Source organism: Leucopleurus acutus (genome assembly GCF_964270905.1).
Source record: "Leucopleurus acutus genome assembly, chromosome: Y".
Classification (NCBI taxonomy): domain Eukaryota; kingdom Metazoa; phylum Chordata; class Mammalia; order Artiodactyla; family Delphinidae; genus Leucopleurus; species Leucopleurus acutus.
The window spans coordinates 4,730,384-4,756,704 of NC_139164.1; the positions used below are offsets into that span (position 1 = coordinate 4,730,384).

Consider the following 26,321-nt stretch of genomic DNA (forward strand, 5'->3'; position numbering starts at 1 on the left):
CTGAAAGTTCTATCTTTTCACACAGCGTGCGAGACAGTGGCAATAAATTTTCAAGAGAGTTGTTTACTGAAGCAGCTAATAAAAAAGGAGCTAAGCAGTTATGGAGAGATCTCCCTCCCGCCAACTTGCTCCAGCGTCATTTAGTTTTCAAGGTCGTAGAGAGGAAGAGAGACCTGGGCCTTGTGAACGAGGGAGGATGGCCTTTCCTGCGCTCTTGAAGCATAAGGCTGAGCAAGGGTTCCTCCCCCCACACCAGCGATCAAGCTGTCAGTCACATCTCAGGATGTGTGCAGGGCAGTAATGGTGGATGTCTGTCCAGCCCACATGCCCGTGCTACACTGATCACACCTCTGTTCCCGGAGGGTAAATCTTCGCGGTTCGGAGTTTGTGCAGCTGGGTACGCTTCCCTAAATGTTCCAGGGTTGGGTTTTGTGTATAAAACCTCAGCAGTCTTCTTGGACACCTAGCACCTTGGCTGGTATCTGTCACGGGCAGTCTACTGCATGCCAAAGAGATTATAGAAAAATAATTCTGTACATAGGTGCCTATTTATAATCAACGCATGAATGACCCTCTCCCCTTCCACCCAGGGTCCCCCTACATTACAAGACAGAAATCACATCCCGTGGTCATTGATTGAGCCCCAAAGGAGTACCTCTTGGACTCAACTCACCTGTTCTTCCTGCCCTCTTTATGAAGGACGTTCGTCTTGGGCTCCCTTGTTTGCTTGTTGCCCCCACTTTATCCTTTGTTTTTTCATCCTCACCTCACATTTTCAAATGCCTTCGTCTCATGATCCCTGTGATTATAAAATGCCAATAATGTTGGTGGCTGCCTCTTTCCTCAGTTTTCTTATTTTTTTTCCAAGCTGTTGGGCGTGCAGTAGCTCATCCTTCTCTGCCAATCACATCCTGCATTTTTTTTTTTTTTTTTTTTTTTTTTTTTGCAGTACGCGGGCCTCTCACTGTTGTGGCCTCTCCCGTTGTGGAGCACAGGCTCCGGACGCGCAGGCTCAGCGGCCATGGCTCACGGGCCCAGCCGCTCCGCGGCATGCGGGATCTTCCCGGACCGGGGCACGAACCCGTGTCCCCTGCATCGGCAGGCGGACTCCCAACCACTGCGCCACCAGGGAAGCCCACATCCTGCATTTTAAGTTATGACCATGTACATGCTTGGGAAATGGAGTTTTTAAGCTTCCTTGTCTATTTTCCTTAACGCTAAGTCTAAAGATAAATGGGAGAGCAGAGGAGCCTCAGGTGGCAGTGAAATTGTACCCATTCGTAATGTAACTGTCTATTTTGGGACGAGTATGAAGAGTGAGATTTTGTGTTCATTTTGGGAAATCCAAGCCAGTTTTTAGCGCCCTAATCTGCTTCTTGAGAAGGAGGTACAGTGTATCCAGTTGTGAGGAAACGTGCGCCCAGAATGACTAGGGTGGAAATTGAACAGGCCACCTGTGTGGCCAAAGTCCATGGTGTCCCATGGCTTAGTCTCACTTCTTTCAGGGTCTTCAAGGGTATGTACCCTTTGAGGTAGCCAAGGGATGCCTTTGGTACACACGCAAATATCATCAGATCGGATGACAGCCCCTGTGCGTCTGTCTGCACGTGAATATCTCTTCTTTTCTTTCTGAGAGGCAACAGTGAGATTTGTACAACAGAGGTGGTGGGTTCTAATTCTCCTGCCTTCAAACTCTAGTTACTGAGAGAAGTGGGGCAAGGCACTTATAACCTTTTTTTTTTTTTTTTTACTATCCTAGTTGTGAAATAATAGCAGTATTTCTTCATTTTATACTCTTTGTAAAAGAAAAAAAAAATGTGACAGAATTCATCTCCCAGCGCTGGAATATAAAACACTATTCAAGTAATCAACAACAAGTTGCTGAATTTGCTGTTTTCAGAGAACAGGAAGTGCCCGACTCACTCATAGTGTGTTCTTTTGTGTTTATTTTCTGTTCCCAAAAGCGAGCAACCTTGAAAGCGTGATACTCAGTAGATGTGAGCAGTTGACCCACAAGTGCGATAGGAGCTGAAGGAACCCAAGTTGTATTTCACATTAGGAAATTGAAAATGAATTTAGAGGAGTGTCATCCATTTATTTATTAAAGGTAAAGTTATGGCATTTGTGAGACCCACTTGTAAATTTGAAGTGGTTTTGGTTATCATGAGGGGTTAGGTTAGTAAGTAAACAAATACAAGCAACGTTGCTTGAATTAAATAGATTCTTCCTTTAGAACCTTTGCTCGTTGTTTGAATTAAATAGATTCTTCCTATAGAACTTTTGCTCAGTGGCCAAGATGTCGAACACAGGGTGTGATTCCTCCAAAACAGCCAGAGACTTTTGACTTAGGTTAGAAGTTTGGAGATATAGATCTACATATATAGGTAGACACACACACAGACACATATGTGTGTGTGTGTGTGTGTATAAAATATTTATACATACATGTGTATACATATTATTTTGTATATATAAAATATATATGCACGCATATATATAATAATACCTGCTGTAGAGCAACTTTTACATGAACCACGTTGCATTCATGAGTCCCAAGTCGTTCACTAAAGGTCTGGGTGGTACTTTTGAAGCTGAAAGAGCTAATGCAATATTTCATTGAATAACAGAGGTTTATGGAAGCGATGCTACCTGCAGTCATCGTGCTGGTGCCAGGAATCCACAGAGGTAGATGACATGCCCCAGCCTGTGGTTTAGTGGGAGAAGGAGAGCATATAAGTGATCCTTGGGGAGACCAGCAGATGCTTTATCAGAAATTACGTTCATTCACCCGTTAATGCATTCATTCCCTTCTTCATTTGTGCCCTGATAGCCTTCAAAGGGGCACTCACTCAGTATTCCCTTTTAGCCAGAAAGGAATTGCTGATGGTCGCCTGGAATAAGGTATAGGAGAAGGCTATTGCATGAAGTTGAAACACAGCAACTGAGTGCATTTCTCAGAGGTCCACTAGATGTCAAGAGGAAGTGATGTGACTAATTGATCCCTTTGAGCAGACTCAGGTGTGAACCCCCAGACCTCCCTACAGTAACCATGCTGCCTGGAAGTTGTCCCAAGGACCACATGTGCACAGTGACTTTTAACGCTCCAGGGACTTACAGTGCTCCAGCATCTGTGCTTTCTCAGCAGTTCCACCAGACTAGGTTTAGGTGTACTCTGAACTACGAAAAGCTTTTGCAATACCATCCATCTCTCTCGACTAAAGTATAGATTGAGGCCAGTTCAGAGGATGTTCCATTCAACTTCCAAAATTCAGTATTGACAGTGGAGTGTTCCTGCCAGGAGACTTGTTCTCTAGTAGGAGGTGTGCAACATGGCGGCACACAAAGTTGAACTGGCTTTGAACTGTGGATCTAAGTAGTTGACAACTCAAGATAGTGTCCTTACTAGGTAGGAGCGTGTGCGCACGCGCGTGTGTGTTTTCCAGAAAGAATACAGTTTTGTAGGTGCTTCAATTCATTATAAATTTCAGAGACAGAGGGAAGAATAGAATTCAAGAAAAAAGTAGGTCATTCTTCAATACATTTTTTTTTCTGAGTTGTCTCTTTGGAGAATATCTCAAGGACATAGCACATCAGTCTGCTGAACTGTAGAGGGTACAGTGATTACCTATGGAGAGAGACTTGCCATCCCCCAAATAAGAGATTCAGTATTCAGCATCATTCAGTGGTGTTTTCTTTTTTTTTTTTTTTTTTTTTTTGTATTGCGGTACGCGGGCCTCTCACTGTTGCGGCCTCTCCCATCGCGGAGCACAGGCTCCGGACGCGCAGACTCAGCGGCCATGGCTCACGGGCCCACGGGCCCAGCCGCTCCGCGGCATGTGGGATCCTCCCGGACCGGGTCACGAACCCGCATCCCCTGCATCGGCAGGCGGACTCTCAACCACTGCGCCACCAGGGAAGCCCTAGTGGTGTTTTCTGAATTTTCAAACTGTATCGTGTAATCATAGGTTGATCCTAATCAGAATGGTGGCCATATCTTCTTTATCCATTCATTCGTTGATGGACACTTAGGTTGCTTCCATGTCTTGGCTATTGTGAATAGTGCTGCTATGAACATACGGGAATGGATGAGGAAGCTGTGGTACATATATACAATGGAATATTACTCAGCCACTAAAAAGAATGAAATAATGCCATTTGCAGCAACATGGATGGACCTGGAGATTATCATACTAAGTGAAGTAAGTCAGAAAAAGACAAATATTATATGATACTGCTTATACATGAAATCTTAAAAAACTGATACAAATGAACTTATTTACAAAACAGAAGCAGACTCACAGACTTAGAGAACAAACTTATGGTCACCAGTGGGGAAGGGTAGCAGGGAGAGATAGATTGGGAGTTTGGGATTGACACGTACACACTGCCATATTTAAAAGAGATAACCAACAAGGACCTTCTGTATAGCACAGGGAACTCTACTCAGTATCCTGTAATAACCTAAATGGGAAAAGAATTTGAAAAACGACAGATACAGGTATATGGATAACCGAATCACTTTGCTGTATGCCCGAAACTAACACAACATTGTTAATCAACTATATTCTGATACAAAATAAAAATTTTTGTAAAGTTCACTGCCATTAAGTCGGAGCTGATTTAATTTTCCTCAGTTAGTATGCTGAATCTGATACTATCGTTTGAGACTGAAAAATTATAAATGCCATCTTTTTTAACCAAGGGAATAAACATTTTCACTTTCAGAATAAAAAACAAGCAAGCGGCAACGGTGGCCAACATGTTTATTTTGCTCTTGGATCTTGGTTTTTTTTTTTCAGGAACGCTAAGACCCCTTTCTTACTTGTCCTGGCTTTCCTGCACATGCACACGGCTCTCTTCTCTTCGAAGGACTTTGCCGGCAAAAGTAAACACGGCGCTTATGGAGATGCTGCCGAGGAAATGGACTGGAGTGTCGGTATGTGTCCCTTTATCTTCCAGTCTGTCCTTCAAATGTGACTGAGGCTTTTCCTGCTTCTATCTTACTTCCTCTGAGTTTCCACCTATGTCCCCGATGCCTTTAGAGACAGCACGTGCTTTTTGTTTTTGTGTTTCAAAAACACTAACTGTGAAAGGTAAGCAGAATACAAAACGCATCTCAGCCCCGAGTCCATGCTTGTGTTTAGCAATGGATACAGCAGCAAGAGGAGTCTGGGTCTGTGGGCTGGTGATCGAAGAGATGAACGAAGAAAAGGAATCAAAGCATTAATCCTTATCACCACTTCTTCTTTTAGCAATTCAATGTGCACAACCCCTTGTCTGTAGCGAAGTTCAGCACAAGGTAGATCCGGGAGGCAGAGGCCTCGCCATGGGCTGCGGCCTTGGTGAGTCTCCAGGCAGTAGCCCTGGAGTCTTCCATGGATGGTGTGAGCCCCGCTGTGTTTCCTTCTTCTGCAGCTTGTGTTCTTCTTGCTGCATCTGTGAGGACGGCAGGAATTGCCTTGCTCTCTGTGTCCCTTCTCCCTAAGCAGGTTACCCTATTTCTGAGAAACGTAGCATGTTTTTCAGAGGTACTGGGAAGACTTCCTTCTGAGGTTTTCTTTTTAAACGGTGTCTTGCACATCGACACGAGATCATGGTGACCGTGCTTTCTTCTGCACAGCTAAGCAGTCTCGGGTCTATTCCACAGAGTGTGGAGGAAGCCAGAGTATGTGGGTGAAGCAAAGGGATGGAAAATCAGTGGGTTCTGAACTTTGCATTCAATTCCTATCTATCCCAGAGATGTCTCTTATGGTGACGTTGCTCGCTCCATCTGGACAAAATTGGACAGAATTGAGCAAATGGCACCCGTGAACAGGTTGCTTAAGATTTTTGCATATTTCCTTTCTTTTCCTTTCCTCCCCCCACCCCCCGCCCCTCTTGTTCTTCCTTCCTTTTCTCTTTATGCCCTGGATTGATAGTTTTTTCATCGAGATGTTTTGGAGGTGTTTGAACATGGCCGCAGAGTTTCTTGGTTGGTTTGTATTAAAAGCAAACTGAGCGTGATTTGGTCACCAACGTTGGGAATGACAAGAACGAGTTTTGTTTCATTTAAATCTTCTAAGGAGCACGGTCTTTTGGACGAGCTGACTGTACCCTTATTCTAGCTTCTAGCTCTTTCTGTTACTATCTCCGTGAACTTCAGAGATGTCTTAAACCTGTGGGCCTGATGAATTCAGACGAGGTAACTTCCAAGTTTCTTTCTTTTCTAACCTTGTCTGTGATGCTGTCAGATAACAGAAGTGAGCACAGATGCTGAATACGTACTAGGAAAAACAAAACCAGAATAACCTGCCTAATGAGATTCGTCAGAAGAATTCATTATACTTAGGGCTTTGACATACACCCATACAAGCCTGCCTTCTTTCATTTTTCATTCTTAAAACGGTACATGTAAATTAGTATCCATTTTCCACACCGTAGTAGTGTAAATCACTAGAGTACTTCGTAGTGTGAGTCAGTAGAATATTTTATCTCTTTAATGAGCATTATATGTTAGCCTAACAGGTTTCGTGTACACCTCTCTGACGTTTGTTGGCTGGCAAGCAAAGTCATGCTGGTGTCATCACACCTACTGATTAATTTTTATTAGAGCAGTACATATGCCTACCCTGACTCATTAAAAAAGTCTAAGTTCCAATGTTTTCCTGCTACTGGTCCCTCTTGAATAAAAGAGAATGTTTTTTAATCTTCGAGATCTGCATTAGACCCTGATATCATATTAATAGATGATTGTGTTCTTTTTTTTGCCAAAAAATAAAAATCCTTCCCTTAAGCCATTACATTCATTTCTCAGGATGTTTCTGTTGTTTTACAAATACCTCTGAGCATTTGGAGGAATAGTCCTTCCTTCCAAAATGAGCCTTTTATTGTCACACAGAAGGGGACTGTAGCACTCTGGATAATTATGTAATAAAATAACATGAGAGTATTGGCTTAAAAAGAAACGCTGCTAGTACCATGGGCCGCTGAGCTACAAGATGTTACCCAGAGAGGGCACGTCTCTGTCCTTTAGCGCATTTTCTTTCTAAATGTTTGGAGGCAACATCATTATATGCAGCATAACTTTCCGCACTGTGGGTTTCTCTGTACCTGTAAAGACAAACTCATAAAAAGAACCTTTCTTACTTAATTGTCCGCCATGGCCAATCTCACCCCATATCATGGTGCTGGGTGGGCTTATTCTTACCTGTGTGATCGCTGTAGCTTGTCTTGTTATCATGACGCAGGAAGGACTGACTGCACAGATGTGGTGTAAGGTCTAGGCCGTGGAGCTCGCGGTAAAAGCTGGCAGGGGTAGCTGGAATCCTGGAACTCGAATACTGCCATGCAGTTCGAGGGGTGGGCAATGTTCTAATACTCACAGCCACCGCCTACGAAGTGTGTGCCCTGCACCTGGTCTGGGGCTTCACAGGTGTCCCCTCCCTTCGTGCTGTCAACAATCAGGGCGGCATTCCTGCTGCGTCAGAGTGGTTTACAGTCGACGGTAAGTCACAGGGAAAGAGCCGGTTCCTTCATTCATCACCTCTAGTAGATGCCATTTGTGTGCCTAACATTTGTTTTTTTTTTTCTTTTTTTCGAGGGAGAATGCAATGATGATGAGACCTTGGCTTAAGAGAATTTAGGGGCTTCTAAGGGATTTAAGATTCTTCCAGTTGATCTTGTAATAACCCAGAGCAGAAAGGAAGGAATGAGTGTCCGAGGGAGGTGCAGATAACGCTCGAGTGGTTTCGAAGGGGAAGGGTCTCCGTATGTGACCGGTGGCCGGCCTCACCATTTCAGCAGGGCACACTTACGGGTGAAGCCTTTGGGCAGTCGGGGCTCTATTGCCGAGTCTGATTTTCAGCTTCTCAAGCAGCAGAGCTTTGGGGGAGGAACAAATGGGCAAAATCATAGTGTTTTCCGATGCGCGCCACGTGTTTGCTCTTTGGGGGGAGGGGGGCGGGGCTGTGTCATTCTGTCTGTTGTAATGACATCTACCAGAGACCTGTGAATGGGTGGGGGGCAGAGGGAGCGGGTGGAGGGATGGAAGTGGTTCCCGCCAGTGGTTTGTCATCTGTGACGTGTCCCCGTTACAGCGCTCACGGGGGCTCGGGTGGAATTTGCCTGCAATGGGCTTTACTTTTGCTCAGGATGAGACTAGCAAATTCTGTAACCTACAAAGAGAATGCAAGTTGAATGCAAGTTGAGAACAATGAGGTGAACATAAAAATAAATCTCTGACTTCAAATCAAACCTTTCAATTAAAAAAAAAATCCCTGCCACTTCTAAGGGTTGAGACCCCATGGCTTACGTGAGATTCTTTCTTTCAAACAAAAACACTAAGTCTTTTTCTTACGTGGAAGGAACACCAGCCTTCTTAGTGGGACCCCGGAAGTCTTCAGGAGTTTGGTTGTCAATTGCTTTGGGTCTGTGATCCGGCATCCCTATGGGCCGTGTCTGATAAGGCAACCTCAGTTTCTCCAGCTACTGATTCTCCCGTTGGGGCTCTGGGCAGCGCCACTGTCTGTGGGTACAGGAATGGAACAGTGAACCCAGCGGAAGGAAAAATAATGGATGAATTCATGAAAGGCGAGCCGGGGGGGATGGTACAGAATGAATCCTTTTCCATACCTGCCGTGTAGTAAGCCATGTGCCACAGAGCTTTCTTGGCCACACGTCAAATCTGTCTTGACAAATGGAGAATACGTTGGAAAGCCTCATTTAGCAGGAGATCAGGATGGTCCCAAGAACCTCGAGAAACCCAAGGAGACTCTGAAAATAAGAAGGCTTAGGGATTGGTCCAAGTCCCTCAAACATACAGCAGAATTCTAACCAGCGTTTGGCTTATGGGACATAGGTCTAAGGAATGATCCATTTAAAAACGGACTGTTTCTAAAACTCTTGGATTAAAATAGTTGTTGGAGTCTGAAATGCAGTGTACGGTGAATAACCCCTCAGGGACAGGTGCATTTACTCAGGCAAAAGTGCTCTGGTTGAGTTTCTGTAGAAGACATCTTCTTTAGAATGCTATAGACCAGGCCCATAGTAGGTACCCAGTAAGTAATTTTTCAAGGTCAACCCACGGGGAGCAGGTGCCTGTAAGTTGTAAGGCCCTGACTGTGGTGCTGGAATTGCTAGGAAAGCATGGCTTTTCCTTACACATGTGGACACTGGTCCAAAACGTGTGGCAGTGGATTCGATGACTTTGCAAGAATATTAAAAGCAGTCGAGCACCTCGTGACTCAAGTTGTATCTCCATCTTAATCCAGGATAAAAGGTTCAAAATCCACCTCCCTGTTTCTAGTTCTCGAGAACTAACGTTGCAATGTCGATATGCTTCGTCCTTCTTCTGTTCCATAGAGAGTGTCATCTGAGCTGTAAGCTTGTGTGTTTCGCTTGGGATTCAATACATCACTTTTCCATCTTGAATTTTTAAAATGCTCTCATTCTTGATAAATGAGACCTTCTTTAAAGCGTGAAAATCTGTACTCAGCCGTAAAAAGGAACAGAATTGGGTCATTTGTAGAGACGTGGATGGACCTAGAGACGGTCATACAGAGTGAAGTAAGTCAGAAAGAGAAAAACAAATATCATATATTAATGCATATCTGTGGAGTCTAGAAACATGGTACAGATGAACCTATTTGCAGGGCAAGAATAGAGACGCAGACATAGAGAACAAATGTATGGACACCAAGGGGGGAAGGGTGGGGTGGGACGACTTGGGAGATTGGGATTGACATATATACACTACTAGGTATAAAATAGATCACTCATGAGAACCTACTGTATAGCACAGGGAACTCTACTCAGTGCTCTGAGGTGACCTAAATGAGGAGGACATCCAAAAAAGAGGTGACATTTGTAAACGTAGAGCTGATTCACTTTGCTGTACAGTAGAAACGAACACAACATTGTAAAGCAGCTCTACTCCAATGTAAAAAAAAGTGAAAATCATCTGCTTGTTTCTGAGGCATCCTGAAAATGGAAGGGCAGGTAGGCATTCAAAGGAAGGGCAAAACAGGAGGAACCCCCAAAAGAACAACGAAAGAACAGCCAGAGGATGAGAATAACGACGAGGAGAAGTAGGGTCATGGCACTCAGGGGTGAGGAGCATCTCAAGGAAGGAGGATTAGCGCCAACCAGGACTTCTGAGACATCACGTAAGGAAGAGGTGAAAAGGCAGCAGTGCATTCAGCGACCGGGAACTTCAGGATTGCATCAGATTGCAAAGCGAGGGATCTTTGAGGAGCTGGCGGTCAATGAGCTTGGATATTCCTTTTCTTTTAACTGAAGTATCGTTGAGTTACAATGTTGTGTTAGTTTCATGGATATTCCTTTTGAAGAAGCACAGAGGAACTCGAACACAGGGATGACTTATCAGACTGTGTCTAGCTCAGCTGTTTGGAGACTGTGATCTGAGTGTTGGCATCCCTATGTGGGGACTGAGTGATTTCCAGTCCGATGCAGGGGCAGAGAGAAGGGTCAAGGAGTTGACGGATGACTGAGATTTTGCCGGGATATACCACAAAACACGACTGGACGTGAGAGTTGGGTGGTCGTCAGGAGAGCGACTGGGCTGGCAGAGTAGGGGAGGGGAAGGGAGAAGGAAGGGGACTGGTGGCTTGGGAGGTGACAGGTTGGAGGTCCAAATCGGATGGTAGGAAAGGTGTTGGCAGGCTAGGACAAGGTGAAAGTGTTTACATTTCAGGAGTAGAACAGTTCCAGCTGTTCCCAGATCCATGGCATGTATTTAGGTTTTTTTTGTTTTTTTGGCCACGCAGCATGGCATTCGGGATCTTAGTTCCCCGACCAGGGATGGAACCCGTGCCCCCTGCAGTGGAAACATGGAGTCTTGACCACTGGACCACCAGGGAGGTCCCTGCAGCATGTATTTAGGATGATGAGTGACAGACTGGGATGCAGTCGTCTCACGTCAAGAGATGAAGTAACTGGGAAGCCAGGGTGTTCAGCGGGCACCTTTGGGGTGACAGGGATACACCATAGATGGGGACCTTGGCAGTTTAGGGCTGGGTGGGGGGCTGGAGGGCTAACGGTGGACTTTACAGGGAGAAATGCCGAGTCATTAGGGACCACGTCTTCAGGAGCTGAACTTGCAGTTTCATGAGTTAGACAGTCACAGTCGAAGCTTGGAAATTATTTCAGGGCTGGGTCACCAGTGGAAGGTCCCAGTGTTTAAGAGGTTTCAGGGAGGAACAGGGGTGGTCCCTGTGCTCTAAAAGCTCCCAGCCCTGTGCAGCAAAGCCCCATCTGTCAACTCAGGGACGTAGAGGCGGTACTAAGAGCTGGGTGCTCGAAACAGGTGGATCGTTGTCACTTTGTAGCCTTTGGGCCCAAGGTCGTGAGCAGTGCTGGGGGTGCACTTTGAGGTCATAGGAACCAGAACGTGGAACGTTCCATCATAAAACTCTTAAGCTTCTGAAGGAAAGCACGTGTATTGCCCAGTCTTCTGCAGCAGAGGTTGGAGGTGGTGGGAATTCTTAAATGTGTTTTTTTTTTTTTAATTTGCATTTTTGTTTTAAAATATGCTCTGCATGACGGGATGCTCAACGTAGCTAATTATTAGAGAAATTCAAATAACCACAATGAGTCAGAATGGCCATCTGGCCATCGTCAGAAAGTCTATAAATGGTGGAGAGGGTGTGCAGAAAAGGGAACCCTCCTATACTGTTGGTGGGAATGTAAATTAGTGCAGCCACTGTGGAGAACAGTATGGAGGTTCCTTAAAAAACTAAAACTAGTTTCTACCATATGATCCAGCCATCCCACTCCTGAGTATATGTCCAGAGAAAATCATAATTCGAAAAGGCACATGTACCCCTGTGTTCATTGCAGCACTATTTACAGTAGCCAGGATGTGGAAACAACCTAAATGTCCATCGACAGATGAATGGATAAGGAACATGTGGTACATGTATACAATGGAATATTACTCAGCCATACAAAAGAATGAAATAATGCCATTTGCAGGAACATGGATGGACCTAGAGGTGACGACACTAAGTGAAGTGAGTCATGCAGAGAAAGACAAGTATTATATGGTACCACTTATGTGTGGAATCTAAAAACTAAATGAATTTATGTACAAAAGAGAAACAGACTCACAGACATAGAAGACAAACTATGGTTATCAAAGGGGAAAGGGTCGGGGGAAGGATAAACTAGGACAGACTTAAAGGAAAAGATTGCTAGATTTAATGACAAAATCTATTATTTCCTGATGTCAAAAGAAGAAGCTAGCCAGACCAAAATCGATTAAAAAGCCTTTGCGACATCTATGTAAAATGAAAAGAAAATCTATGTGATACAGAAAGAGTTCATACAAAGAAATTGATAAAAAAGATAAGTATCAGAAGAAATGAGTTGTACCCATTTGTAGTATCAGCTCACCACAAATTGCTAGCATTATGATTTCCAAAAAAAAAAACCACCCCCCCAAAAAAAACTTTGTTAATGCATGAAAGAGGGCATCTTATTATATTTTTTTATTTTTTAAATTTTTGTATTGAAGTACAGTTGAAGTAAAATATTATGTTACAGGTGTACAGTATAGTGATTCACCATTTTTAATGTTATACTCCACTTACAGTTATTATAAAATATTGGCTATATTCCCTGTGTTGTTCATTCTTATAGCTTATTTTATACCTAATAGTTTGTACCAAAAGAGGGCAACTTTTTTGAAAGTTACATATGCCGTCCCGTATTGATTCCTAAAGAGGTCCGTTTTCTTTCTTTTTTTAATCAAACAACAAAAATACTGTTGTCGTTTATCAAGTGGGGTCAGTACATTTTCACAAGCCCCATCCTCCAAGGATGATATGGTAAGGAGCTCCAGCAGCTGAATTTTTCACGAAGTCGCCTCTGCTAAACATACTTCTGAGTTTAGCTTACAAAGTGTATTTTAAATATTCAGCCAACACTTCTTCTGAATCCCAAGCCATCAGTGACACAATTATTAAAACTCAACTCAAGCAACAAACTGGATCTTATTTTCTCACTGGTGCTTTCCTTCATTGAAAATTCCCTTTTGGAATTTTGAAAAAATTTTAAGTCGTCTGGGAGACAGAGCGAGTGTATGTGTGTATGTGTGTGTTTACACTTGTGCTTTTGCATTTTCTCTTCAACTGCATCCTTAATAACACACCTTAAAAAATGCATGAGTTTGTAAAATTTGCTTAATTCAGTAACTTCCGTGAGATGCTAATTCCCCAAAGTGGAAATTGAATTTTTTAAAAGGGAAATGCACCAGTTTATTCCAGACTATCAAATCTTAGCTATATGCTTGGGACGGCAGTTTAGCTCTGAATCGGATAAATTATGACCTCCAGTGCTATCACCGTAATCCCTGGTTACCGAGATAATCAGGAAACAGAGCCTGCAGACAGCGTCATCCCTGGGACTTTTGACAGGCTCTGGTATTACAAAAACCTCTGCCTAATGAACAGATTTTTCATTCAAGCAGATCTAGACAGGAGAAAAATGAAATCCTTTCCATTGCAGAGCACTGTTTACCTGAATGCAAGATACATAAGGAAGTTTTGAAACTTGAAGAAAACATTGAACAGGAAATGATGACAACCTGTATGTGTAAAGGAGTGACTAATACAGACCCACCTACACATCCTTCTCTTTCCACGATTATCAAATCTATTTAATAAAAAGACAGGATTAAAAAAAAAAAACTACTATGCTCAATTAACAAAGATAGACAATAAGTTTCAGGACATGTACCAAAAAATTAAGAAGATGTGCTCTTAGGCTGTTTGGGAGAGCTTACTGTGAACTTTCAAAATGCAGGGCTTCTGCAAATAGTATATGGGGTATTGTTACTGGAATATACATTTATTTTTTAAATTTTATTGAAGTAGAGTTGATTTACAATGCTGTGTTAATTTCTGCTGTACAGCAAAGTGACTCAGTTATGCATATATATATATATATATATATATGTATTCTTTTTCATATTCTTTTCCGTGATGGTTTATCATAGGATATTGAATATAGTTCCCTGTTCTGTGCTCTACAGTAGGACCTTGTTATCTATCCTATATATATATATATAATAGTTTGCACCTGCTAATCCCAACCTCCCAAGCCATCCCTCCCGCACCCCACTCCCCCTTGGCAACCACAAGTCTGTGTGTCTGTGAGTCTGTTTCTGTTTTGTAGATAAGTTCATTTGTGTCATATTTTAGATTCCACATATAAGTGACATCATATGGTGTTTGTCTTTCTCTGTCTGACTTCACTTCGTATGATAATCTCTAGGTCCATCCATGTTGCTGCAAATGGCATTATTTCATTCTTTTTGATGGCTGAGTAATATGGAATATATGTTTATTGAGGTTCGTACTCCTTGCAGCCTTGAAGGAAATGAATTTACGCTACATGAAAATCAAATCACCTATGCCAAGATTTCCCATTGTTGACAATTTCTGAAGTGTATGTTTCAGGAATTCTTTGTGAATGACAGAGCATGGGTTGGCGGACACAGTGCGTGTGAAAGATCGCTGACCAGCCCGGAATCATGCTTGCTTCTCTGCTGCTACTTTGGGGCAGTTTTCTATTCCTGCAGGGGCTGTCGGGTATCAGGATGAGGTCACCCTTTTGTTCTGGGCTCCACAGAATTCAAGAGCAGAGTTCTGAGGGCCCTGTCTACCTGCATCTCATATACCCTTTTGTAAGAGAAAAAAAGTTTTCAAATTGTTGTCAGTGTCATCTGTATTTTTTTTTAAGTTGAATGTTCTCCTCACTAGATGTAACGCTTTTTCTGATGTCCAACGTCATCCATGTTATGCAAAACCAAGTAATGCAGACACAAGCAAGAGAAAGGGATTGCCCCATGTGACCCCACCCCTATTAGGTAACCTCGTTCATGGATCACTCCATAGCTTTCCTGTCTTATATGTTGCCAGTGCTATATAAGACTAAGATGCAATCCTTATTATTGAGAGTGTCTTATACAAACTCTATACACTGTTTTGCAACTTTCATTTTCCACTTACCTATATATACTTAGGCATTTTTCAGTATCAGCATTTCAATCTTGATGTCCTCGCTCTTAGACTATGGTTTACTTAATCAGTCCCCTGGGAGGGACATCTGAGTTCCCACCAAATTTTTGTTTTTCTGTTTCAAGCAATGCTGTCATGATTATTCTTCTCTGTATCTCTAGATGAACTTGTTGGAGCATTTTTTTAAAGAAAAAATTCCCAAAATTAAAATGCTGGATCAAAGAGTCTTTAAAAATTGAGTGTTAGTAGCGACTGAGTAAAATGTCTTACCCTTGTTTTTCCTGCAACAGTGGGACACCCACTGAGGATCTATGAGAATGCTAATTTCCTCATAATCTTACCAACTCTAGAATTATGATTCTAACAGTGTGATTCTGAAGGTATTGGGTTGGCCAGAAAGTTCGCTGGGGTTTTCCCATAACAGCTTATGGAAACCCGAACGAACTTTCTGGCCAACCCAATATTTTTACTTGTAAATTTGTCAGGTGGAAAATACTCTTTCACTACTTAAATTTCCCTTTCTGCTGCATGTGAAGTTGAGACTACATTTTAGTCCAGGGTTGTATTTTTTTCTCCTAAGAATCCCCTCTTCATATTTTTTGGCCACTTTTCTGTTGGATTGTGGGTCTTCTTCTTGTTGATTTGTATGGGCTCTTTACATATTAAGGACATGAATATTTTACTTGTATGTTGCAAATATTTTTCCTGCTTTTTTGTTTGTAGTTTCATTTTATTTATAGAGTCTTTTGTGATGAACTCCCATGGTCAGATTTGACTGCCTTTCTTTCATGACTTTGGGGATTGATAACTGGCTAAAAAGGGCTTTCTCTACCCACCAAATTATATAGCATTTGTCTTATATTTCCTTCCATTATGTTTATGGTCTCATGCTTAACAGTTAGGTGTTTAATCTATGGAGAGGAATGTGTGAGTGTGAGTGTGTGTGTGTGTGTGTGTGTATGTGTGTGTGTGTGTCCCCATGAAATGTCATTTGTCCATTATTATAGGTATTGGTCTTGGTTGGGTAGCCCGCCTGGCTGGTGTGGGACTTGCAGAACTTGAGTAAGACGAGTGTTTGTGGCCCGATGCTGTACCTTGCCTCTGGGCAGCAGGCAACAGGTCAGGCCCTTTCTTCAGGTCTCTGTGCATTTCACAACAGTGGAGTCCTTACAGCCACTGTATATCAGGTGTCTGTAGTTAGGGGATCTCCTCCCATGGGGACCAGCACGGGACAATTGACAAGGAAGGTCTACCCTGTGAGTGGACATGGGGATCGGCTCACACCTGTCCTGACACCCCCGGGGGTTGGTGTCAAGCATCTTAGGGCAGACAGGGATGGCAGCCACACCCCTTCCACTACCTGTTTCTCGTTGGTGTTACTGTCCCACCTGGCCGGGGTCACAAAGCCTTCAGATCGTGCAGGGGAGAGGTTATCCCCAAATATCCCCAAAGGGAGGTCCCTGCTCTGCTCCTAAATATCTTTGCGGGCAGTGAGGAGGGAGCAGTTTGGCAGGTGCCATGTTTCCACTTGCCCTCACCTGTGCGGATCCCACCTGCATCCAAAGCTCAAGGTGCACGCCTGGGGTCCTACTCTGCCTTCCCCTGATGGTCCTGAATTGGTCATGTTCCTTCTAGATGAGTCACCTTTGCAAAGAGAGTTAGGACGCACATTCATCCTGTTTCTAGAATCCTCAAAATCAGAGTGAAAGCTGTATCGATTTTTACTTTTAGAAGATGGAAAAAAATACGGGATTGTTGGAAGACATTTATAACCATGTTTCTGAGTGTGCGGTTTCAACAAAGGCAGGCAATTCATGAGCTGAGCCCTTTCTTCCAGGTAAGACAGTTCTCAAAAGGCTGTTAGGATATACCCAGAGAAAACCATAATTCAAAAAGACACATGCACCCCAATGTTCATTACAGCACTATTTACAATAGCCAGAACAGGGAAGCAACCTAAAGGTCCATGGACAGATGAATGGATAAAGAAGATGTGGCACTGTATACAATGGAATATTACGCAGCCATAAAAAGGAAGGAAACTGGGTCATTTGTAGAGACGTGGATGGACCTAGAGACTGTCCTACAGAGTGAAGTAAGTCAGAAAGAGAAAAACAAATATCGTACATTAACGCATATTTGTGGCATCTGGAAAAACGGTACAGATGAACCAGTTTACAAGGCAGAAATAGAGACACAGACGTAGAGAACAAACATGTAGACACCAAAGCGGGGGAAAGCAGGGGTGGGATGAATTGGGAGATTGGGATGGACATATATACACTACTATGTATAAAATAGATAACTAATGAGAACCTGCTGTGTAACACAGGGAACTCCACTGTACAGTAAAAACTAACACAACGTTGTAAAACCACTATACCCCAATTTTAAAACATTAAGTTAATTTTTAAAAAAAAAGGCTGTTAGGGATGGAGTTGCTCTTGGCTGTGTTCAGTGAGACGTTTGGTGTTGTGTTCCTGCCTCTAGTCCTGGCCCCTGTGGTTTTCACTGCGTCTTCAGACTTCGTCCTGTTGTCACACCGCCACCACCTGGCTCCCTAGCAATACTGATTCTCCCAGTAGTAAGCGTGTGCCTCTTCTCTCACCTGCCACTTACTCTCTCCAGGTGCTGTGCCTCCGTAGCAATTCCCACGTAGTCCTGTGAGGTGGGGGCTGCATTACCCCATTTTACAGATGTGCAAACCAAGGCACACAGGTGGAACCGGCTTGTCCCAGCAAGCTCTCACAGCTGGCGAGTGGCAGAGGCAGAATTTTGACGCAGGTCCATGCTGTGACACCCCACATAGTGTTATTGTGACAGATGTCGTCGTGAGACGTGGCTTCTGCATCTTGACGGCAGTGGGCCTGTCAGGGAAGGGCATAGACTTTGGGACCAGAGGCCCGAGGTTCCACCCCACCTGCTCCAAACCTGGGTAAACCGGGGCAGGTTACCTCTCTGGTTGGATCTCTGTTTCCTCATTTGTAAAATGGGATGCTAACATTGCCTGTCCAGTTGCAAACTGGTATATGTATATGTACATCTGGAAAGCTTAACATAAACCGTAATGGAAAAGAATATGAATATGTATAACTGAGTTACTTTGCTGTACACCAGTAATCAACACAACATTGTAATTCAACTATACTTCAATTAAAAAAAATTTAAAAAGAAAAACTTTGCAAAAAAAAAACACTGCCTCTCTTGCTGGGCCATCTTGGAAACGGTCCAGGATGTGTTAAGAACGCTGTAGATGTCCGTTAGGATTATGACAGCTACACACACAACTTTCATTGTGTGTCTGCACTTCACCACCTCTCCTCGAACTATACTTTCTTAGTCTTTTTTGGTGGGAAAGGGGAGCAAATGGCCTTTGATGTCGCAGGTGCCAGTTTCATGTGTCTTGTGACATCCTGTTGGTTTGATGTGTAGCCATGAGAAAATGGAGTAAATGTGACCGAGTTCAAGCTCATACTGCTCGCTGCACAGCACGCCGATAAATAGAGAGACGAGTTACTGGGGCAAGGGGTAGTGACTTTATTCAGAAAGCCAGCGGACCAAGAAGGTGGTGGCCTAGTGTCCCAAAGACCCATCTTCCCCAAGTTAGAATTCAGGCTTCTTTTACACTAAAAGGGGAGGGAGTAAAGTCAAACATTTTCTGGTGCTGGTCAGCCTCTGGAGGGGAGGTGTTCATTTCTTCCTTCTTGCAGTCGTTCACAGGGGGACCTGGTCAGGATGTTTCCTGTGAGCTAAGCAAAGGTATTTCAGCTTCATGCTCATGACCTGGAACACAGGGTCCCCAGAGATGGGCCATTAGGTATATAGGCACCATCCCTTCAGTGATGAACTTGTAATAGAATACAGAGGTTCTTCCCTATTACATCAATAGCATCTTTCTGTAGTCTTTGCCATCTGAGATCACTGGAACATGACTCTGCATACAGGATGAAGGAGCTGCATCTCCAAGAAACCCTGTGGATCGGGAATTCAGGGCCACTGACTGAGTCTGCGGGGAGATAACTGTGTGTTTGCAGGTGGTTTCTGGGCTGACCCACTTGGCTGCATCTCTCAATATGGCGGCCGTAGCCCTGGGTTGGGGCAGTTATGACTTTATGCTTTTCAGTTACCTTAGGATGGAAGCATTTGGGAAGGAAAGTCTCTTTACGGAGGACTCTATAAGTCATTTGATTTGCTCCCAAGCAGTAGAGAAAAAGCGAAGCCAGGTCATCAAGTAGCATACATCCCTAAACAAACTCTTTCTCCAACCAAAATGGATCCTTATCCGTTGGGTACCCCAGATACCACTGATGCAAAAAAACTAAAACAGAGCAAAGCTCTGTGGTTTCTGGAGTTTGCTGGGTGCTTGCTGCCCTAAAGAGAAAATTTCATTTATTAAGGTCACTGACAGCAGATGCACCCATCGGCTCTAATTTACAGAAAAATGTGCATGTTTCTCAGTTACTTAACTTTTAAAACCAACACTCAGTGACATTCAGCTCCATGATCTCCTGGCAAAATGGGCCTTTGGCAACGTGCTCACATTCCCAGTTCATAGAAAATTGTTAGAGAAGGAGCAGTGTTGTCACAGTATTTTTTCATTCTAAAGTAAGACAATAGCCAGAAGAGAGCAAAAATGACAAGCTTACAGCATTTTCACTTTTAACTTCGATCATTTGAAGGCAGAATTGCCCGTCAGATAACTCTTGTCGACACCCCCGTTGCCTGCCTGCGAGATTACATCGGTAACAGCCACCTTATAAATGCATTTATGCATCTGATTTGTAGCAAGTAAACAAGTCATGCATTAGGATGACGGAAACCTACAAGAAATAAGCGTCTTGGACAATCTTGGCAGCTTTGAGCACTGACTTGGAGAAAAGTCACTTTGCTTTGTCTCTACAACTTGGCATTTGGGTTTTGCTTGGTGCTGCTTTGCAGTTAAGCTAAGGGGAAGAAGAGAAAGGAAAGGGCATTGCTGTTTATTTTGAAGCAGAAGGAATGACCATAGATGCCGGTAGCGTAGCTGCTTCCATTCTTGGACACCTCATCCCCATTCGGGGATGCTTCCGTACAAAACAGCTGTTCCGCACCGGAGCGAGGCTGGCTCAGACATCATTGGCTGAGGAGGAAGCAGTCCGTTCAACTGGGGCAAAAGGAAGGGAACCTGTCTGCTCTGAAAAACAGTGTGGTATCTCTTTAAAAAATTCTAAACATATATCAGCCATTAACCCAGCAATTGCACTCCTGAGCCATTATCCCAGAGAAACAAAAATATATCTTTAGGCAAAAATCTTTACATAAATGCCTATAGCATTTTTGCCTATAACAGCCCTGAACTGGAAACAACCTATAAACAAACAATGGTACATCCATACCAGCATGAAAAAAGGAATGAACTTATGATACCCACAACCTGGATGAATCTCAAGGGGATTATGCTGAACGGAAAAGAAAAAAACAGTCTAAAAAGGTTACCTACTGCGTGATTACATTTATGTAACATTCTTGAAATGACAAAATTATAAAAATGGACGGGATGCCAAGGACTAAGGAAAGGGTAGTGGCCAGAGGGAAGTGAATGTAGCTATGAAAGTGCAACCATAGATCCTTACGCTGATGGAAACCTTGTCCGTTGACATTGACTGTATCAATGTCAGTATCCTAATTGTGATATTCTACTAGAGTTTTGTAAGGTGTTACCATTGGGGGAAACTAAATACTTTACCGTGGATCTCTTTGTATCATTTCTTACAATCGCCTATGAATTTATAATTATCTCAAAAGAAAAATTTCACTTAAAAATTAAATAAATTTTAAAAATTGTTTTAAAAAGAAAGGGAACCTGTGACCAGGGCAGTATAAACAGACTTAGGACAAGCACAGGTTTTGTGAGTGCTGACGGCTCCCAGGGTCGAATACACACCCACCTGCATGTGTGTGTGTGTGCGTGAGTGTGATGCACGGAACTACAAATCGTGTGCTACACGTGTCCTTCCCCTCCTCACCCCACACAAGCCAGGAAGTCCCTTAGCTCATTGTGGCTACGCAGGGGGCCTCCACTTGCTGTCATCCGGAGCTCTGTTGTGCGTGACCTTGTTTTGCATGTCATGCCACGTGCCGGGATGCCCATCCTCAGAATGGCCATCTCCTGGGGTAGGGTCTTTATTCTCACGGGAGAAAGATGCTCAACCCCTCTGTTCACAGTCTCCCTAGAGTCCCATGTGGAGCATATCCTAATCCAAAGCGCGATATACATTTGTCTTTCTCTCTTCTTCATTTGCTGCTTGGCAGGTCTACGTGGTGCCGGAGGTGAGGTCACTGGTCAGGGTCTGATCTTCTCGTGCACACTGTCTAAAGGGTCACCCATCGCTGGAGGTGAGGTCACTGGTCAGGGTCTGATCTTCCCGTGCACACTGTCTAAAGGGTCACCCATCGCTGGAGGTGAGGTCACTGGTCAGGGTCTGATCTTCCCGTGCACACTGCCTAAAGGGTCACCCATCGCCGGAGGTGAGGTCACTGGTCAGGGTCTGATCTTCCCGTGCACACTGCCTAAAGGGTCACCCATCTGCTGATTGGCATCAGTTCTGCTCTTAAAGCAGAACTCATTCTGCTCTTAAACTCATTCTGCTCTTAAAGCAGCCTAGGGAGAGGCTGGAGGGCTTGCCCTTGTTTTAGGAGGGAGAAGAATGATCTCCAGGTCGATGGCTGCTTAACCACTGCAGATCAACCCTGCAAACCCTGTTAAGTCTCCGACGCTGTCTACACGGCAGAATCAGACATCTACACACTTGGGCTGCCTCCTGAAGTCTGATACTTGAACCCCGTGCCCACTGACCATGAACCCCTCCACCATGTTTATTGGGCTTCTTTACATGCATCTTTTTAAAGAGGAGAGAAATGGAATCCTAACCTAGAGGCAACGTAAGAAAGTGTGGTTAAGACAAAGGCACGTTATGGCCACAGGGGACATAGAGAGTAGAGCCATTTAATTGGCCCCCTTCACCGCGCTTGTATAGGTGGCGGTGTTGAAGTTCTTTTCTGCTGTATTCCTCCGTGACCCCTGCCCCATCCATTTGTCCACCAAGGTGACACATCCCTTACTTGCTGTAGTGAGTCCTGGGCTCTGCTCTCAATGGCATCCATTTTATGTATTTACTTATTTATTTATCTTTTATTGAAGTATAGTTGATTTACAATGTTGTGTTAATTTCTGCAAAGTGATTCATATATATATATATATTATATATATATATTCTTTTTTGTTTTCTTTTCCATTATAGTTTATCACAGGAGATTGAATACAGTTCCCTGTGCTCTACAGTAGGTCCTTGTTTATCCATTCTATGTATACTAGTTTGCACCTGCTAATCCCAAACTCCCAATCCATCCCTCCCACACCCCCTTCCCCTTTGGCAACCACAAGTCTGTTCTCTATGTGACTCTGTTTCTGTTTTGTGGATATATTCATTTGTGTCATTTTTGTAGATTCCACATATAAGTGATATACATTTGTCTTTCTCTTTCTGACTTACCTCACTTGGTATGACAATCTCTAGGTCCATGCATGTTCCTGCGAATGGCATTACTTCCTTCTTTTTTATGGCTAATATTCCATTGCATATACGTGCCACATCTCCTTTATCCATTCCTCTGTCAATGGACACTTAGGTTGCTTCCACGTCTTGGCTATTGTAAATAGTGCTGCAGTGAACACTGGCGTGCATGTATCTTTTTGAATTATAGTTTTGTCTGGAAATCTGCCCAGGAGAGGGATTTCAGGATCATACGGCAACCCTGTTTTTAAGGAAACTCCATACTGTTCTCCATAGTGGCTGTATCAATTTACATCCCCGCCAACAGTGCAAGAGGGTTCTCTTCTCTCTGCACCCTCTCCAGCATTTGTTATTTGTAGACTTTTTAATGATGACCATCCTGGCCAGTGTGAGGTGATACCTCATTGTAGTTTTGATTTGCATTTCTCTGATAATTAGCAATGTTGAGCATCTTTTCATCTGCCTGTTCATCATCTGTATCAACTGCATTAATTTTCAGTGCTTTGCTCTTGCAGATGAATCTTTATCTTCCAAAGTGCAATTGTTTTCTCCATTAACCTCTTCTTGATTTTATATGTGTGCATCAGGTACGCACATCTGGAGAGCTTAATGTAAATCGGGGTATCAGAAAATCCAATGATAGGGCAGCAAGAATAAAGGAAATGTATATAATATATGTTTTCTATTTATAGAACGGGAAGTTTCTATATAAGGGAAGTTCTCTTCCCTTCCTGTGTGAGTTTCCAGTGAATCTGTATTTGTGACAAAATAGTAAATTTTCTGCAGAAAGAAGTTTTTGCAACCTCAGCTTAGAGGTGCAAGCATGAAGGGGAGGGCAGTTAGGGTGGGGAGAGAGCGCTGGAACAGGACCGGTGCAGGTCTGCTGATCCAGACTTTTCGCTGTAAGATTTAGTTGGAAATTCATTGTGTAGAACATTGATTTTCATTCTCTAAATTAATTTATCTTATATATCACTAACCTCTGGGTTTCATAAACGCTATAACCACGTTACCATTTTTGCAAACCCCGAAGCTTAATTTCACGTTCTCGGGCCTGGGATGTATATTATTTTACCTTGAATTTACCTCTCAAATTAAAGCCAGTAGTTTTTAACACTCTTTCGTAAATCATTTCCCTAAAGAAGATAGTACCCTAAGTTATTGAGGAATGAAGTTGCACAATCAATTCAAACAGGATTAATAAAATTTCTGGTTACAAAACAACAGCAACAGTAAACATTTATTGACTCACAATAGCTAAACTCTAAAAGCCTTTGGTATATCCTAGTCACTTATTTAACATCTGCCACGGGTTGTTTAGTTCACTCCCCACAGCTGTGCTCTGCGAGATTTTCGTCACCGTTGCAGGTGAGAAAGTGAAGTCTGAGAAAGGTGAGCGACTTGTGTAAGATTTGCGCAGCCACCACTAGGCTACACTGCTTCTCAGGAGCCTGGAAGGATTTCTGGTTTGTTGGATTAATTGAGACAGTAGGTTTGTCTCTTCTCCAGCTGCAGCTCAATATCGAAAAACAACCCAATTAAAAAATGGGTAGAAGACCTAAATAGACATTTCTCCAAAGAAGACAAACAGATGTCCAAGAGGCACATGAAAAATGCTCAACATCACTAATCATTAGAGAAATGCAAATCAAAACTACAATGAGGTATCACCTCACACCAGTCAGAATGGCCATCATCAAAAACATGTACAAGGACTTCCCTGGTGGCGCAGTGGTTAAGAATCCGCCTGCCAATGCAGGGGACACAGGATTGAGCCCTGGTCCGGGAAGATTCCGCATGCCGCAGAGCAGCTAAGCCTGTGCACCACAGCTACTGAGCTTGCACTCTAGAGCCCGCGAGCCACAACTACTGAAGACTGCGTGCCACAACTACTGAAGCCCGCGTGCCCAGAGCCCTGCTCCACAAGTAGAGAAGCCACCAATGAGAAGCCTACACACGGCAACAAAGAGTAGCCCCCACTCGCCGCCACTAGAGAAAGCCCGCGTGCAGCAACAAAGTCCCAACGCAGCCCCAAATAAATAAGTAAATAAATAATAATTTAAAAAGAAGAAAGGAAAAGAAAGACAAGCCTGTTTAGACCAATGGCCTCCAGTGGTTTTCATGCAGCTTCTGTATCCTAGGAGTCCCTCCGTTCCTGTGTTCTTGAGTTTGCCTTGTACACTTTAGACATGTCTGCCTTGGAAATTAAACAGGTGCACAGAACAGGAGGATGTAGATGTGGGTATCACAGGGGTGTTTCGGCTAATACTTCCTCCACCTTCAACCTCTTCCAATTAACACATTTAATTTGCTAGTTAGATATTTCTAGGCAGAGTGAGAAAAGGGAAATTAGGATTTGGGAGATGGGGTTAAAGCAACGTTCAAATGATATCCCACTGAGGACCAGTATATATATATTTGAAAGGTGGGGTCAAAACGTGGGGTCAGAAGTAGTTTGAATACCTGTTGCTTTTGAGCCCTGACCCAGGGAGGGCTCGTCAGAATGTCAAATGCAGCAATCCCCCTGAGGAGATGGATGGCACCTGCTGGAATTAGTTGACTTAACTAATCAGATGAAATGACGTCATGTATTTACAGTAGTCAGCATGGCGTCTGGCCTGCAAGAAGTGCTCAAGAAATGCTAGCTGCTATTCTTATTATCACTGTTACTGTTACTCTCACTCTCCCTTTCACAGATGGTTAAAGCGTCTTTGCTTAAAATGTGTGTATGAGGCCATTACACTGAATAGAAAAATCATAGAGGAGAAAAAAGTCTGCGATGGAAAAGGAGACATCTATTTGGGCCATCTTGTGGGTTTTTGTATCGTTAGGAGTATTTCACCTTCTATTTGAGATGTTCCCTTTGGACACTTCACACTTCCGAAAGAGCCCTTCTGTCCGTAGCTTTGGTGTTTAGGATCTTGCGGGCAGGCCTAAACTGCTTCTAAGAGCTTGAGCTCTCCCCATAAAGTCAACGCATCACCCCAGAGCTAGACGGACGTTTCAGGGGAGCCACAGGCTGGCGGACTGGAGGCCCCTTGGATTCGGAACCAAACGTAAGAGAGGAGCTTGGTAGGGTGTTAGTCAGTGTGTCCGGGTTTGAATCTGTGATTAATGCACAAGGTTTCTGCAAAGGAAAGCATAATTTTCCATTTTGTATCTTCAGCTTCATAGACGATCAAATCCAATGCAAAAAACAAAACAAAAAAATCTAGTCCCGAAACTGAAAATGGGTATGGATGGTGTAGGAGAGCGTCATAAAATAAGAGCGCTCTGAAGGGCTCGGTTTCCGGGATCATTCACCGTCCGTCGTCTCTGGACATTCTGTGCTCACAGCCCAGCTCAGGCGGGAAGTGTGAGGTGATCCCTCTTATTGCTGGAGAAGTTCTGGCTGATCTCTTTCTAGAGCTTTTCACTGGCTTCCATCACAGAAATGGCCCCATGGGCGTGCAGGCAGCATCGTTCTCCATCACAAAGCCCGGATAACCTCCCACGGCAAGTTCAACCTGTGGTCATTCCAGAGAGCAAACGAGCTGCAGGCTTTCTTTTCTGCGAGACAGTGAAGTCCAGCAAATAGAGTGGCACAGCTGCATCGAGAGTGGGGAGACCTGTGTTCACTCCTAGCACTGTCCTGTCAAACGATTCCCTGCTGGTCTGGTTATCCGCTGCCCAGGTCAGCCAGCCCGTTGTGATGCTTGTCACCCCGGGGAAGCGCTGACCACACACACCGACCACGGAGCCTTCCTCTGAC

General features: G+C 43.7%; 1 protein-coding gene across 5 annotated transcripts in view; it reads left to right on the top strand.

Annotated features, from left to right (window-relative positions):
* The window catches only part of LOC309978871 (steryl-sulfatase-like), a 180,278-nt gene that overhangs the window by 108,215 nt on the left and 45,742 nt on the right, over positions 1 to 26,321 (top strand). For all 5 annotated transcript variants that reach the window (XM_082865523.1, XM_082865519.1, XM_082865521.1 and 2 more), the window contains one exon: positions 4,800 to 4,936. In XM_082865523.1, the coding sequence (XP_082721649.1) occupies positions 4,800 to 4,936 (137 nt within the window). The remainder of the gene's footprint in view (positions 1 to 4,799; positions 4,937 to 26,321) is intronic.